The sequence below is a fragment of the Mastigoproctus giganteus genome, chromosome 6, assembly GCF_048544385.1.
Source record: "Mastigoproctus giganteus isolate SK-2022 chromosome 6, ASM4854438v1, whole genome shotgun sequence".
Taxonomy (NCBI): Eukaryota; Metazoa; Arthropoda; class Arachnida; order Uropygi; family Thelyphonidae; genus Mastigoproctus; species Mastigoproctus giganteus.
Window position 1 is genome coordinate 8187154 of NC_143580.1, and position 18303 is coordinate 8205456.

General features: G+C 36.1%; 1 protein-coding gene across 2 annotated transcripts in view; it reads right to left on the reverse strand.

Annotated features, from left to right (window-relative positions):
- The window catches only part of LOC150083876 (valine--tRNA ligase-like), a 180018-nt gene that overhangs the window by 99636 nt on the left and 62079 nt on the right, over positions 1-18303 (reverse strand). For both annotated transcript variants that reach the window (XM_090374919.1, XM_090374918.1), the window contains exons 11-13: positions 15910-16095; positions 15643-15719; positions 224-296 (exon numbers count right to left, since the gene is read on the reverse strand). In XM_090374919.1, the coding sequence (XP_090231045.1) occupies positions 224-296; positions 15643-15719; positions 15910-16095 (336 nt within the window). The remainder of the gene's footprint in view (positions 1-223; positions 297-15642; positions 15720-15909; positions 16096-18303) is intronic.

Consider the following 18303-nt stretch of genomic DNA (forward strand, 5'->3'; position numbering starts at 1 on the left):
ATGAGGTGAAAGCGTTGCTTTACCAGGGAGACAGTAATTTATCAACCTATTTTTTGAAAATTTCTCCCCCCCCCTCTCTCTCTATAAAAGAAAGCCTCATGATTTTATTTTGTTGCTTTTAAAAATAAAATAGCTTTTAATGTAAGTTAAAGTTAATTATAGACACTATTTTCACATAATTAATGTTATGTTTATGTTTGAACACAGGAAAAAAAGCTCTCACCTGTTCTGAGTGAGTAACTTGATAAGCAGGAATGCGATGTCCCCACCACAGCTGACGTGACAGACACCAATCCCTGTTGGCAATTCATGAGACATTAAGATGCAAATATCCTTAATCATCAATTAGATTATAGCTAATCAGTTTATAACAGAATTGAGTTGAGAAATATATTAAATGATTCAACAAATATAAATAACTAAAAATAAAACAAATAATAATCCAATAGGTTATGTAGTAAGACCTGTGCCTTTGTATAATAATATTAACCAATATCATATAGCTAATTTGAAGATAAATACATAATTTAGATAGTGAAACACAGGGTGGCCCAGAAAAAAGGTTAAGTGAAAAAGAACTAACTTCCATTTTATTTTGCAAGTAACAGCCAAACTATGCTATTATAAACATTTCAATCATTGAGCATTATTTTTGAAGTTTTGGAAATGGAGGAAATGGTGGACTCTCACTCGGAATAATTACAATGTTTGAAGACGTTCCTCGGACGCTCTCCCCCACGAGATAAAACCATGCTTCAACTTGTACAGTTCTGCAAAACCAGTTCCATGCAAAATATCAAAATACTAGATCTTGTGAAACAATGCAAGATATCAAAATTCTGGGTTTGATGATTTGGTATATAAATTGTGTATTTTAAGAGATAACTACAAATTCTTAAAGTTTTATGCTGCAGTTATTATCTATATCAATAGCATCATGTTCCACACCTCTCAGGATGTCAAAGAAAGTAAGTGAAGCTGGTGTCTTAAGAAAGCAACTGGTTCCCGACTGGTCAATCAGAGAAGCCAGTAACATTATTTTTGTGTGTGCGCACGCACGTACAATTATTTAGGAACTTCGAAGATGACTCACCTCTTTATTCTGCTTGTATTTAAATTTCTACGGGAACTTTTTTTTTTTTTTTTTTAATTAAAAGAAGACTTCAAAGTTTAAAAATCATTAAAATACTACCTTTTTGAAGTGCGCTTCAATGAGTGTGCCAAACTGAAAACTGCTAATGTCAGTCATAAAACACAACTGAAGAAAGTAACTCTTGAAAACATAATGAGTATCAGTAAGGGTATCTAATCCACGTGTTGGACAAGTTTTGCAACTACCGCGAACGCGAAGTTTTTAATTATATTTAGCTCGTTTATTGACGTAATTGTTAGATTAAATTATTTTCTATAAGTAGCCTATAGACCTAGTCAAGCACTGTGGTTTATTTTTAATTTAGATAGCGCTATTTTAAAAATAATTAATACCTCATGTCCATAGATTTACCGTTCGTAACTTGCCACCATTCTTATACGATACAATGTATCTCCGAACTAGATAGCGTAAGGTTTAACGAAAAACTAGATAGCGAGTATAGTAGTATCAATTAATCAGTAGTATTTACTAATCTTATTAAATATCATTGTCAATTAAATTGGTCAATTACTTTTTCCACTAAATACATATAATGATTTAGTTTTTACAAACGTAACATTATAAATTAATACATATAACCTGATAGGAGATAAGAAAGTCATAACATAACTCAGAGGTAATAGTCGATACTGAAATACATATATATAGTGTTATAACTGCATTGGAATATAAGTTTACGGTTTTATTTTATTGGAATTTTATCTGAAATTGAACAGAAATCATGACTCAGACCAGAGCAATAAAGCAAAAGGCTCAAACTAATGGGAGTGCTGTGGCTCAGGAGAGAACTGTAGGGGGCAGTTGTCCTCTGAATCAGCCTTTTGAAATGCACTGCTTTGTTGATGTTTGTGGAGCAATCAGGAATGGGACATGATATTGCCAAGGGGGATGTCTTTGGGTGTGCATGCTGTAAGGAGTGTGAGGAAATCAGGAGACAACTCAGCATTGTTATGGGCCTATATGAGAGCTTGAAGGACAGGGTGGATGCAATCGAAGTATTTAAATTGAGGGGCCCATCAAGCTCTCAGCTGCCCACATCAATGCCAGAGCTTGTACTTGAACATCACGCAACACAGCGGAAATCCCCAAGGCAGAATGCGCTGGTCCCAAAGGAACTAGTTGTTGTCGGTGACTCTATTGTCAGGGAAACGGGGAACATATTGTACAAAAAGGATAGGACATATTGTGGAACAGGACCAGGGTATGTCTGCCAGGGGCAAAGGTTGATGACGTTGCTGGACAGGCATTTGGAGGGAATGGTGTGATTTTTTTTTGGCTGATGCTGCATAAGCTCATACACTTGCTTTCTTGCATCACATGCCACTACTACTACATTGTAGAGAAGATATCATATTTTAAGGGTACAAAAGGTAATATTGCTGTACATGTTGGCATTAATGATATTAAGAGTAGGAGACTGGCAGAATTACTTAACAAGTACAAGTCAATGTTTAAAAAAAGCCATGAGTTAAGAGTTGAATTTGAAAGTGTCTACAATTCTGCCCAGATACGATAGGAGGAAATATATGATGAGAGTTTTATCGATCAATTCAGCCCTGGATTGTTATTTTGGTTTTTAGGAGCATTAGCAACTAAGGCCATATTGCTCCGGGATATGCAGTGGTCATTCCCTGACCTTTCCGCAATCTTCGTATTTGGTGGTGACGGGCTCGAACCCCGGTCTAATCAAGAAGCGTGTGCTATGCACTGCTGCTCCTTCCCACCTGGCTACGGAGGCGCCCCCCTTCAGCCCTGGAGAGATTGTGCAAAGCTCAAGGGGGAGAATTTTTCTCAGCCTGGTTTGTGCTTGTTAACAGGAGAGACTGCTTCAAAAGGGATAGGATACACTTAAATAGAAAGGGTGCAAGAATATTTGTTGATGCTATCGAGTCAGAGTTAGGTGGGTTAGAAAACTGCTAGTTTGGGGAGATACACAGACTAATAGATTAACAGTAGCCGCTGCAGGGGTGAAAGTGATTCTTGCGCTGCTTCTATTGAGGGCTGTGTTAGGGTAACTAAGAGTAGAAACAGGTGCATGTATACGTACATGTACACCAATGCTAGGAGTATAGTTAATAAATTTGATTAGCTTGAGGTGCTAGTCAGGACATCAAAGGCAGATATGGTTGGGATATCATAGACATGGTGTCACATAGACATAAGCATGCAGAATTGGAATTTGGGGATTACAATGTGTACAGAAAGGATAGAGAGGACAGGAAGGGAGGAGGGGTTATGCTGTTATTTAAGAAACACATAAAATCTAAGGAAGTGCATCCAATTGACGTTGGTGGACAATGCAAAGTTGAGTCTGTTTGGTGTGACATAAGCACTGGGAAAGTTTTTTTTTTTTTTTTTTTTTTGATTTGGTAGTTGTTGGCGCATCGGCTTCTGTGGCCATATTGCACCTCCCAATGTTTTTGCAGTACTTTGATCCAAGCCCGAGGCGGGAATCGAACCCGCAACCTTTGGGTTGCCAGGCAGACACTTTACCCACTCGGCTAGCCCGGTCGGCCACTGGGAAAGGAAGAATAAGAGTAGGTGTGTGTTATAGGCCTAATGAATCTGATGAGTATAATGAGCAATTATGCAGAGAAATAGAGTGCGCCAGTAAATCAGAGTGTCTTATAATGGGGGATTTTAATTTCCCAGAGATTGACTGGAATTTGTGGGTTGGTCACTCACGCACTAGCAAGGCTTTTGTGAATTTACTGGAGGTTTGTTTTCTACAGCAGCATGTTCAGGAGGCAACTAGAGGGAGTAATACTCTTGATCTGATTATCAATAGTGATTCTTCATGCATTAACCCGAGCCTGGTCCGCCCTGTTTTTGTCTAATTTTTAACCCTAACTCGAAAGTTGCTCCCCCCGAAGAAAACTAATAATTTTCATAATTTCTACTCAATTTTCCAAATTGAAACTCTCAATATACATAAACAGAAGTATATTCTTTGATTTCCTACCTTTAGCGCTCGGAAAAAACTATTAATTCACTCTAAAACAGCAAAAATGTACGATCACATTTCAATTTATTAAATTTTGATGTCGGCAAAACAAGATCCAAGCTTTGAAAATAAAACGTGTTACTTCATTAGTTCAAAATTCGCGCGTCAGCTCGGCGCCTCTGGCTAAAACGAATCAACACACGCAGAGAGATAATTGACTGGTCAAGCTTACGTCATTAGCGTTACCAAGGTGATCCAAGGAGAAAATGAAACTGTAAACAACTTTCGTGGAAAACAAACAGTTGAGCATCATTACTTGCGAACACTAATTTGCATGGCTCACTCACAACAGTAGCTTTATTGCTTTTCGTAATTGTTGTACGAAAGAATTGCAACGAATTGGTTTTGAAAAACTAAAATATTGCATTTCCTTTCTTCAATATGTATTATCTACTAAAAAAAAAAAAAATCAAGGAAATTCATCTACTGGAAGCAGAAAGAAAAAAACTGTCGTAAAACTGATCACTACAATGCGCATTTCATAAAAAAAAAAAAAAAGTTCGCTTTATTGTAATTGTTTCTAGAGGACTAAATCGGAACAGCAGTTTCATGGATGTATATTTGATCTTCTTACGAAATTTCAAGAAAGTATTTCTATTCGTAGCTGCGTTATAAACTTCGAAAACTGATATCGAAGGAACTTCACATGCATCTCACTGGTGTACAAACGAAAAAAAAAATGCGCAGCCAGTAACAGATTGTGAGAACAATCCGTTACTCGTAGTGAGGGATTGGGAAATTGTAAGTAATTGTTATTGAATACTTCAATATTTCCTTGATATGCATTTGATATCATCAAAAAATTTCCACAGAAAAATTGAATTTTCATTATCACACAACGCCCGAAAAATTCACCATAAAATGTCATGTGTTTCAATGTTTGAATTCCATTCTGAGCTGCAAATGTAATTTCACTTCTCTTGCGCTGACAGAGTAGCCGTTCACCGAATGAAGAAAAACAGGGTTCATTTTCATGAAATTTCCAATTCCCTTCTTTCACTTGGGGGAAAAAAAACTCCTTAGGGGAGGGAGTCCACCCTTTCTAGTCCGACCCTGGGGAGAGGGAGGGAGAGAGAGAGAGAGAAATAAAAAATACCCTTTTGGTGGGGAGAAGGCCAAGAGATCGTCAAAGGTCCAGAGCGCTAACTTTCATTTATTTTATTTTATTTTATTTTATTTTATTATATTATTTTTTTTTTCTTGTGTTGTTCTAGCAATCCATCCTGGATTGGGGCTTCCCTGGGCCGGGATAGTGCTTCTCCTCTTTTCTCCTTCCCTCTCTTTATCTTATACAAGTTTTTCTTTCCTCCCTGGGAACTTTTTTTTTTGGCTGATGCTGCATAAGCTCATACACTTGCTTTCTTACATCACATGCCACTACTACTACTACTACTAGTAGTAGTAGTTCCCCAGGGAGGAGGGCGTGCAGTTAGTAGGGATCTTGCCCTCCTGCTAGGGACGAGTACCTGGAGGCAGTCGTCCAGGTGATCGCTGCTTCCAGGTAGCCAGAATGCCCAAATACAATATCACAATACAGAACACACACATAAGCTCACAAACAGTTTTTCTTTCCTGTCACTTTCTCCAGTGCGGGATGAAAAATTTTTCTCTCTCTCTCTTGCCTTCCTTTTCATCTGTCTTCATCCAACATGGGATATTCCTAAGCGGGATGATTTTTTTTTTTTTTTTTTCACGACACACACTGGCCTTACCCTGACAATGCGTAAAAACTGAACAGAGCAACGAGGCCGAGATGAACTTTTGTTCTAGGAGCCGCCCATACAAAAACAAAAAATAAAGAAAATAAATAATAATAATAATAAAAAAAAAAAAAAAACAGCATTGCAGCTCTAAGTCAGCTTCATCCTAGGATGCCGAAACTGCAATTGTTTTAGAGAACAATATTTCGCATTTTTACTTTCTAACATTATGACATCAAAGCGTAACAAGCAAATATCTTCTAACGATACTTTTTGAGCAGCCGTTAGTTGTAATCTGTTAGCTTTGTATTGTTACAAATATTGCAGTTCACAAATATGAACAATACACATTTCAAGAAAGAAAGAAATTCATAGCGGATGATTTTGTTTTTCTTTCTTTTGATGCACCAGTTTCGAAGTTTATAACGCAGCTATGGATGGAAATATTTTCTCGAAATTTGGTTAGAAGATGGAAACTGCTGTTCTGATATTGTTTACTAAAAACAATTACAATAAAGCAAACTTTTTTTTTATCAAATGCGCATTGCAGTGTTATCTGTGATATATCAGTATAATGCAGTGAAATATCAGTTTTACACCAGTTTTTCCCGTTTCCAACAGATGAATTTCCTTGATCTTCTGTTCGTAGGAGCAATACACGTTGAAGATAGGATATACGATCTGTTCACCTTCCATAAACTGTTATTGGTACTGTATGGCTTTATTGCTTCTTATGTCAAAAACAGTAGCTCCTGTTCGTCTTTTGTTTATTTACACTTCTCCCTTACCGTCTCGATGTATTTGTACTGGTAACGTGATATATACCTCCCACGCTTCACTCGTATTCACGCGGAGTTGTTTATCAGAACTGCTCCTCTCCGTAAAAAGAAATTCGCGCGCTTTACAACAAGAAACGAATCAAGTGTCGGGTTTCATAAGCTCTAGGCTGGTTAGGGCGGGGGTAAAAAAATTAATTGAAAAGGCCTAAAAAATTGCATACTTGATGTCACATTTTTGTCATTTGCGTGAAATTCAATAGAAGGTTTTGAAAATTTAAGTGGGAAAATTCAAGAAAACAGTTCTGGCTCCAACTATAGCGAGTTTCAGCTCTGTAATTAGAGTCAAAATTATAGAATTAACTTGCTGAACCCAGTTGGGGCTGGTACGTACCCCAGCGGACGGGGATATGAATATGCAGATAAAGGAACGACTAGACGGAAGGGTTTTTGCTTTCGTAAAGGTGACTACGGTGGTCTGAGACAGTATTTAAATTCTATACAGTGGGACCAACTGATGATGTTACCAACAGCAAATTCAAAATGGGAAGCATTCAAAGAATTAATCTTGGAAGCTACTAGGCTTTTCATACCAACTAAGAAATACTGTTCAAGATTTAGGCCTAAATGGAGGTCAGATGAACTAATTAGACATGTGGCAGAGAATAAAAATGCATGGGATACATATAAATTAACAGGTGACACAGAAGCCTATGATAGATATAAGCTGGTCTGTAACCAAGTCACAAAGGAGGTTAGGCAGGCAAAGGCAGATTACGAGAAATCTTTGGTAAAGGATGCAAAGAAAAACAGCAAAGAGTTCTTTACTTATGTAAACTATAGAAGGAAGGGGGTGAATCAGATTGGTCCACTTGATATTGATGGTTCAACTGTAGATGATCCTGCTCAGGTAGCTAACAAATTAAATAAATGACTATTTTGCATCTACATTCACACATGAGGAGTTATTCAGGGAGAGGAATGCCAGAGGTGTATTAAACTCTGGCAGTAAGCTAGATAATGTAATAACTGAGAGTAAAGTGGAGGAGAAATTGTTGAAGATAAACATAAGAAAGGCACCTGAGGTGGATGGAATCTATCCAGAAGGCCTTAACCATAATTATGAGAGATTCCTTGGACTCAGGGGAGGCACCCATGGACTGGAGAAGTGCAAATGTGACCCCAATCCACAAAGGAGGACCAAAGGGAGACACAGGTAATTATAGAACTATTAGTTTTACTTCTGTTCCAGGGAAATTAATGGAGGCACTGGTTAAAGAAGCATTGCAGGATCATCTAGACAAGACTTCTTCAGTTATAGCTCGGACACAGCTTGGGTTTATTAAGGGCAAATCTTGTTTGACCAATTTGATTCGATACTATAATGTAGTCACAAAGGAACTGGATGTAGAGAATAATTTTGATATCATATATCTGGATCTTATAAAGGCTTTTGATACTGTTGCACATGGAAGATTGCTGCACAAATTGGAGAAGGGTGGCATTGGAGGCAAATTGCTACTATGGATAAAGGGATGGTTGAGTGGAAGAAGACAGAGAGTGGTAATCAATGGACACTGCTCTTCGTGGACTAATGTTATTAGTGGAGTCCCTCAGGTTTCAGTGTTGGGTCCATTGTTGTTTTCTGTATTCATTAATGATGGTAAAAAAAAAAAAAAAAAAAAAAAAAAGGTAAACTGCAGCCATTATCAACCCACTGCATGATGGAAGCCTCCTCAACAATTCATGTTGAGGGAAATGGACCATAATCTGCCACGCTGGTCCAGTGCGGGTTGGCAGCTCCACCGTATTTAGCAGTCAGGGGCTTGAACCCCGGTCTGCTCAAGGAGCGGGTGCTACTGCACTCCCACTCCTGACCATTCGGCTATGGAGGCCAACTTGATAATGGTATATCAGGCTTATTGTTCAAGTTTGCAGATGATATGAAGGTCAGCAGGGTTGTTAATGGTCCTAATGACAGTACACTGCTGCAACAGGATCTAGAAAAGTTGAGCAGATGGGCTGAGAGGTGGCAACTGAAGTTTAACATTGACAAATGTAAAGTACTGCATATGGGAAGCAGTAACCCCAATATCAACTGTGTGGTACTACACTAGTAGTAGAGAGTGAAAAGGACCTGGGGGTAATTGTGCAGGCAGATATGAAATTTTCTGAGCAGTGCAGACAGTCTGCAAGAGTAGCTCATGGTGTCTTATCAATGATATACAGGAATTTTTCTAGCAGGGATAAGGAGTTGATTATCCCCTTGTATAAGGCAATGGTCAGTCCACACCTTGAGTACTGTATACAGGTCTGGAGGCCTCATTTTAAGAAGGATGTAGAGTGTTGGAACGAGTACAACAAGATTAGCGAATGGAACAAAGGGTTGCTCATATGAAGAAAGGCTTAAGTTTTGCAAATTACGGTGTCTGGAGACTAGGCACCTGCGAGGTGATCTGATTGAGGTGTATATAGCCTTGAATGGTTTGAGCATGCTCAGTGCTGATGGTATTCTTCCTCTTGCTCAGAATAATTGCCTGAGAAGGCATAAATTCAAATTGAGGAAAGAAAGTTGTAGGATAGATGTGCGGAAGTTTGCCTTTAGCCAGCGGATGGTTGATTGCTGGAACAAACTTCCATCTGTCGTTGTAGAAGTTGATAGCTTAAACAGATTCAAGCAGAACTAGACAAACATTTGGAGTGAGTGGACGGGTGAAATGAGAAAGTTGGGTTTTTTTTTTTTTTTTTTTTGGCTGATGCTATATAAGCTTGCTTTCTTGTATCATGTGCCCTTGCTAATGTAGTGACAAGGTGTACCCAAAATCTGGAGTTCAGCCAACTATTGTTTGACTGTAAACACATGTTCAGACAGGGAATATATATAAATAATGGCAAGAAGAGTACTAGTTTTTTGATAAGACCAGTAGATACAAGATTTAAAATATTCCCAAACATGTCTTTGGGGGAATTTCACCTCAAAGTATTCCCTGACTATGGTGAAGGTGCATTTTATATAAAAACATATGCAATTTCCCTAATTCTCATAATTAGGGAAATTGCATGTCTCAGATAACCTCCCTGTCTTTTGACAGGGAGGTTATCTGAATTGCTAACATTTATCTTACTGTGAGGTCTGCTATCTTAAAATATGATTATAAAATTATTTAATTACTTTAAAGTATTAAATTTTATATTTTTCATACAACAGCATGAGGTCTAACACAAAATTTAATACCGACATATAATTTTTTGAAAAGGGAAAACAATGAAGTTTGTTTTTGTCCCCTTGTAAATGATACTATGTAATTTCAAAGCATCACCTTGTCAGTGATAGCAGCATATCCTTGTTGTTCCATGTAGTAAAATAGAAGCTCATTAAAGTTGACACTTCAGAACCTATTGATGCATATTGATGAGCTGAAGTTTTGTTCAACACAGAGCACAATCCTTTTCCATTTTAACATGATGGATGCACATTGGTTCAAATATAAAAAACTCAGAAGAGTGATAAATTTAATCATACAATAGTAAAACTAAAGGATTATTGAAGAAGAATAATCGATTTTGCTTTGTCTTTCAGTAATTAATTATAAAGTTATCTTGATCTAAATACTTGAAATAAAAGCACTCCACCTGAGTAAAGTTTAGAATCTGTTAGAATTAGAATTAGATGAAAAATTAGAGTAAACATCTGCAAAACAATCAGACATTTTGCAGATGTTTACTCCTCCCCTTCTTCAGTCTTGCTGCTACACCATCACAAAAACACCAAAAAAGACCAAACTGAGAACTGTCAGTAACAGCAAGATTGCCTATTACCATAGCCGAGTGGTCAGGCAAGTGGATGCATAAGTACACTTGCCTTGAGTGACCAGGGTTCAAGCACGTGACTGCTAAATACAGTGCAGGTTCTTGTATTCTGTCTATCTTGTGAACTTCTCTGACTGTTTGGTCATCCCGGAGTATAAACAGAAAATTTATTTATTTATTTAATACCAACAGGTCAAGATAACCTGTGCAAAGTTATTCTGTCAACAAGTTAAAATACTTGACACTAAAAAATTTATTAGTGAAATTAAAACAAAGGCCACCACTATACAACAAGCATCATGACAACAGCTTGGGGTGGCTAAGTATGAAAACTTCCACTCTGGCCTTTGTGTAGAACTAGAATAGTTATATTATTATTAGCTATTACAGTTGAAATGAACCGTGTGTAAAGGAGACAATAAAAAAAAACAATGACATATCTGTTTTCACAATTTTCTCGGTCCTTGAGGCTGTTGCAGACATTCTCTTTTCTTTCAGGTATAACAAACTAGGGCTTGCCACCTGGGAGTCTAAAACACAGATGGAATTGATAATCAGGTGCTTGAGTCAAGTGGGCTGAATTTTGGTGAAGTCCAGTCATCCTGCAACAATCAAATACCCTGCTTGCACCTTCACAATGGTGGGACTGTTAGTAACCATGGGTATAAACGCTGTGTGCAAGCCCTGAAATACGGCACCTAGTATAAGGAGGTGAACCACCCAGGTGTGAACCAACATAAGCAGGGATCAAGATGTGCCATACCACACAGGAATTCTGCCCATCTGTGTTACTAAGCAATACTAGGTGGTAGATGACTTTTATCAACCAGCATAATAGCACTAATTTGCCCATGCAGTATGAGTGATGTCTTTTGAGGTGATGATGGGCATTATGGCAAAATCCAATCTTCCTTACATTTTGAAGGCACAGCTCAAAAAAAATTGTTCGCAGGCCAGCCACTAGAGAATCCATTGGAGTGAACCTATTGGTAACTCTCTAAGAGACATCTGGATCAGCTAGTGTATAATTTCACTGCAGGTGGGAGGGCATTGTCAAAGGCGCATTATGACAAGGAGCTAGGAATATTCTTGCTGTGTGTATGGTATATCCAAAAATTTCATTACTTCATCCTATATGTCCCCTCCTCACCATTTCTTATACTAAATACATCATCATCATCATCATCAGCCATTTTCAATCCACTGCAGGATGAAGGCCTCTCCAGCAACTCAATACATCATGAATAATCAAACGAACAGAACAAATATATCTGTGAAAAGATCTAACCTTTTTAAATACTTCCTCATTCATTTCACAAATATAAATGGTCTCAGTTCCAATCTCAATGATGTCCATTTCCACTTACAGTCCACCAAGCCCCACTTACTTTTTCTGAGAGAATCCCAACTATCTAGAGATCTTCAATCTGATCAGTGGTCACTAGTATGGATTCCATCAGTTTTGATCCACTAGTGGTATACTGGCTTAGTTAACCATCAAATTGCATTCCACCTTCCAATTTGAGAAACCTTGCCCTGCTCAAACAGCTCCAACTTCTCGAATATCTGCTACCAATTCCTTAAATTCTGATCTCCAGTGGGGCAAAGACAACTTAGTTGATTTCAATCCTTCTAAAACTCAGTCCTGTCTTATATCTCGCAAAAAGGATTCTTCTGCTCCTATGCTTGTCATTGGTGACACTCCAATTTCTAGACAAGATGATATATCTCTTTTGGGAATTATCCTGACTTCTAATCTCTCTTAGCATAATACAACTTAGCATAAATAAGCACATTACAAATATTGCTTCCTCTGCATCTAAAAAACTGGGTTTTCTCTTTCACTCTTGGCATTACTGTTCTTCCAAACAGCTGTTCACTCTGTACAAATCACAAATCCACCGCTGCCATGGAATATTGTTCCCACATCTGGGGGTAGTGCCCCCAAAACCTCTCTCAGGCTTCTAGATTCCATTCAAAAGAGGGCAGTTAGGCTAATTAATGACTCATCTCTAACAAAGTCTCTCCACTCTCTGTCTCATAGACATTCTGTTTCTGCTGTATGCCTTTTCTATAGATACTTCCATGGGCACTGTTCTTTTGAACTGGTTTCAATAATTCCTGCTCTCGCTTCCAAACCAGTCCGAACACATGCTGGAACCAGTCAGCATCCTTTTACTGTTCAGCTTCAAACTCACAGAGCCAACTTTTCTTCTTCCTCATTTATTCTTTCAACTTCCTCATACGTATTTCCTGAAAATTACAATCTACAGAAATTCAAATCTAATGCCAACAAGTATATTCTTTCTTCTCAACCTTCAATCCATGCATGGTACTAAGTACTACTATAGGTTCTAATAATTTTTGTGCTTAGGGTTTTCATATAAAAAAAAAAAATTTATTGGTTCATTCAACTGCTCATCTAATTTTCCCTAATTATTTGCTGTATGATTTCTTTTGCTTTAAAGGTGATACACTTCCGCATATGCCCATTCTGATATTCTCCAACAGAGATTTAATAATTTGAAATCTTCTCTGGCTTAAAATCTCTCTCTCTTTCTCTGCCACATTCTGTCAAATTCATTTGTTACCTCTATTGGTCTCCCAATTCCACTAATCACTTGGAACTCTGACTTCCTTTCTTTGAAGCTTGCTTTTGCTAATTCAACTTTCCTAACAGCAAGGCAATTTTCTTGGCGATTTTAAAGTTCACAACTTCAGCTGGCTTCAGTTTTCTTGCTGAGAGTATTGTGATCAGAGTGTTGAGATGAGATGCTGAGAGTATTATAATCACTAATGACCTTGCACAGATTATTCACTTACCTACCAGAATATCAGATGATCCTAACCACAAAGCTAACATGCTTGATCTTTTTCTTACAAACAACCCTTCTAAGTAAACAGTCAATGTGAGCAGTCCTCTAGGCACCTCAGATCACAATTTGGTGATGGTCTCTTCTCCAATGGAGACTTTCTGTCATGGCCATTCTCAACCTTGTGATGTTTGGCATTACAAGAATGCAAAATGAAATAATCAGAGATTTCTATTCTTCTTTTTCTTGGTTGGATTACTGTTTTCAATCTTCTGATATCAATGTTTGCTCAGATTGTGTCAGTGAAATTATTCTTATAGGAATGACTAACATATAGGTTAGTGCAAAAGCATCATTTTAACGTAGCCATCTACCAAGGTAGTTAAATCAATTAATTAAATTGGCATTGTTTTGGTTATATCTCATATTGTGAATACCTTAACAATGAGTTTCCATGGTATTGTACTACCTCAAATAAGTAACACTTCACCAGTGGAGAAGACTACTGTTACTTATTCTCAGTAGATACTACCACCCAGCTGGCACCGTTTCAAAGCTTGTTGTCTTCTCCTCGGTGGGTGGACAGGTACCCTGATGTTGCAATAGTGACAACCCAGTTATGAAGTTACTCATATATCTAATTTATTCAGTCTTGAAGACCTTGCTAACTATTATATAACAGCATGGCATCATCTGAATGTTATAATTTTCCAAATTTTACATCTCCCACACTAAATACTGCCAGTAGCTTACATTCTTTTATTAAATGGTCCATGCAATTATAAATCGAAGTGGCAGTAAGGTCCAAACCTTCCTTATTTCAAGTTTAATCTTATATCATTTTCTAGTGTCTTCAACCCTCACAACAGATTTGACATTTTTATGCAATTTTTTTTTTTATTCCCCTTAGATTATTGATTCCACATTTTCTCAAATTTGAAAGAGCACATTTCTAAGTACTTCATCATATGGTTTTTCAAGATCAGCCAATACAACAACTCCTTGTTATATTCCCATGGTTTTTCTAAGTCTGGTACATTAAGGAGTAAAATTGCTCTAATTTCCAATTCAGCTTTCCCTTTTATATATATATATATATATATATATATTGGTACAAAACTCAAATTTTAAAAAAGCCTCATACTACAAGAGCTATAGAATATAACTGTACAAGTCAACCAGTCTCGGTTTTATATGCATCTATGAGCAAACTGAGTTTCTGTGAAAAGTGCATTGGTCTGATAGATCTCATTATTATTGTGTGGCCAGGTTGTTCTCTTACAATGCTTACTCACCTTTCAATGAGATATCAATAAGTGCCAAAACTCTGGTATGAGTAATAGCATGAACTTCAAATAAACAGTATTACATTTCTCCTTTTAGAGCAAATCAATCCTAAGGCATCTTATGGCAATGAGCCATAACTTAGTTTGTTTATAACTGCACACAAAACTAAGGTTATTAAGGTTATATTGCACTAACCTCCATAATTATATTGGTAAAATTACTGCTTTTCATCAATCTTCTAGAACTTATCCTTTAGAAAATGTCTGGATAATGTGATGTAACCTTCAATATTTCAATTCAAATTTCATCTATATTTTCTACCTTTCCAAACTCCATATTGTCATGATCTTTTCTATCTCAATAATAGAAATAATATCCAAAATTTCACCCCTTTCAATCTTTTCCTCTTATTCAGTGATGCCTTCAGCTTTTTTGATAAGCAATTCAAAGTATTTACTCCATTCTTCTAAAATACCCTTCTCTCTCTTTTTTTTTTTTTTTTAACTTTTCCCTTAACATTTTTTATTACCTTAGTTATGGCCACCCCATGAGATTTTTTTAACTAAACAGCAAAACATTTTTCAAGTTTTTCAATTGGAAAACTTGTACTTAAAAGAAAGAAGATTTATTCAAAATGTAATTTAACAATTACATTTTTAATTTCTCTTATATTTTTGATAATATGATCAACACATTGCAGATTACAAAAACTCATTTTTTACATATTCATATATAAAAATCACTAGAAATATGGAATTTTATTCCCATCTAACTTCTAACAATTTCTGATTTGAATCATAAAATGCAAAAAAGATTTGTCTTCTTGCTAAATGTTTTAATAATAGTAGTTAATTATTGTGCATTTTTCATATCTCACATAGAAATTAGGACATTTTTTAATAACATCAAAGCACTATTTACATTTTGAGAATTGCTGTGAACTTGAAACAATTTTTAAAATGAGCAGCAAAATATTTTCTTACTAAAAGTATGAACAGAATAAAGGAACAATGCTTTAGAATTTCCATAACAAGGTTATAATACAGAGAAGATATAAAACATTCTATAGCATCTGTATTTGACTCAATAAACCACTTACTGAATATTTTTCAGCCAATCCATCCAAATATTAAAATGAAAATCTGGAACGAGTATTAACTGTCCATTTTCCAAAACCTGAAAGGGATACAGGAATTGTCCTCATCAAGAAAGAAAGTAAAACATTTTCATACTTCCATAAATACGTAATCACTTTACTATTACTGTAAAGATGAAACTATATTTACAAAAAAAAATAAAACAGGTTATTTGGAATTATGTTACATAATTTTTAAAACATTTTTCTATTTATGTACATAACACCTACTTTTATAGCTTTGGATGCCATTTCTGAGCAGTTCATGTACCACTGAAACTTCAAACGAGGCTCAATAATGTCACCTGTTCTGTTGCAAACAGGAATTGTGGTTTTATGACCAATCTTTCCATGATAAACTCCCTCCTCTTGCAATGCTTCTCGGATATGTTTTCTTGCTATAAATCGCGGAAGACCCTGGAGAGATTTTTAAAAATACTGTTATAGCACATTGCATGTTATAGAAATTTTTATAAGAATTTTAATGTATTATTTACAAATAAAATTTTTAAAAATTTTCCATATTAAAATTTTTTTCCATATACAGTCATGTAATGAAAAAAAAAAATTAAGTTTAATGCATAACACTTAATTCAAAAATGCAATGTTTTTATGAAATAAATGTTTTTGTAACATATGATGTGGCCAAAAGAAGGTAGTGGCAATCTTAGCAGAGCTCAAAATGGAAAACTTTATGAAACTGAATGCTCATCAAGATAAAAGAACAAAAGGCAGTAAAAATGTATATGTGACATTGCTGATGTATATGATGAATTGTAACAAGCTATTGTGATAGTAAATGATACATAATACACCTTTTGAATGTCAAAAGCTTCAGATTATATTATAAATCATCCTATGATTGTGCATAAATATTAAACAAAACTTTAATAAAATATAAAAGAATTTATAAGTGTGAATTCCTGACTGAACCCTACTGCTGGTGAGGCTAAAAGAACTATAATAGAAGCATATAAAAATGTGTTTTGAAAACATTCAAATGGAATAATTAACATTCATATAACTTATATTAAGGTTGCTAATTTTTGGCTAATGCTGTATATGCTTGCTTCCTTGCATCATTTTGGCACTATCAATATACTAAAAATACCATACCATAATAATGCCCACACACTGTTTGCAGTGTTTCCACAAACATGAAAGGGAAAATTTTAATTGTCATTGCTGAATAAATTATTATTCGAATATTACACAAAGGAAAATGCTACTGCTACTGTGGCCAATCTGATCTGACTTGCTATGCATTGGGATAGATGCTCTTTTCCTAAAATGCTATTTAGACCAGCATAACTTGCCTATATTCCTGACAATCCTGGCCAGCTCTGTTACCTTGAGAATCAATCCCTCATTTCCAGTCATTTTTTGTGAGAGCTGCTTCTCTTCTTGTTTGCAAGTTATTTTTGATATGCCCTCAATGTTTTTCATAAATATGGCACTGAACACAGTTACAAATCATACTATTATTCCACAGCTAAATGCTTGCCGATTTTCCATCATAAACCAATGATAAAGGACTGTTGGAGATGTCTGCTCTCAGAAACAACTATATGGCTGCTACATAAACAACTGTAGACACAACACTGACATGACACATAGCAATACATTAAATTCTTTAATAAAGGCATTCTTAATAACTTGTTCACTAATGTATTTTGATCCCTCCTTATCATACGTTTTTATATCCTTAAGCATCATATAGGATACCAGAGTATACTATAACTGACAATATCTTATCTGTTTTGGCTACTATAAAAAAAAAATATAAATATATAAGAATAATAATAATGAACTGCTTCCTGGTTTATTATAAGATTTATCCTTGGCAAAAGATGCTAAGAAAAACAGCAAGGATTTCTTTACTTATATAAACTCTAAAAGGAAGGGGATGAATCTGATTGGTCCACTTGACATCGATGGTTCGACTGTTGATGATCCTGCTCAGATAGCAAACAAACTGAATGAGTATTTTGCATCTACATTCACACATGAGGAATTATTAAGGTTTGAAAATGGCAGAAGGTTATCAAATTGTAGCAGGATACTTAATGCTTTTGTAATAACTGAGAGCAAAGTGGAGGAGAAATTATTGAAGTTAAACATAAGAAAAGCACCTAGGGTGGATGGGATCTATCCAGTTATATTACAGGAGGCGGCAAAGCAACTAAGCAAACCTTTAGCCATAATTATGAGAGCATCCTTGGACTCAGGGGAGCTGGTTCCCACGGACTGGAGATGTGCAAATGTATCCCCAATTCACAAAGGGGGATCGAAGGGTGACACGAATAATTACAGACCAGTTAGTTTAACTTCTGTTCCGGGTAAAATAATGGAGTCACTGGTTAAAGATGCATTGCAGGATCATCTAGACAAGACTGCAGCAATTATTCAGACACAGCATGGGTTTGTTAAGGGAAAGTCTTGTCTGACAAATTTGATAGGATATTATGATGAGGTTACAAAGGAACTGGATGCAAAAAATAATTTTGATACCATATATTTGGATTTCAGGAAAGCTTTTGACACTGCTGCGCATGAAAGACTATTGTACAAATTGGAGCAGAATGGTATTAAGGGTAAGTTGCTACAATGGATAAAAGGATGGTT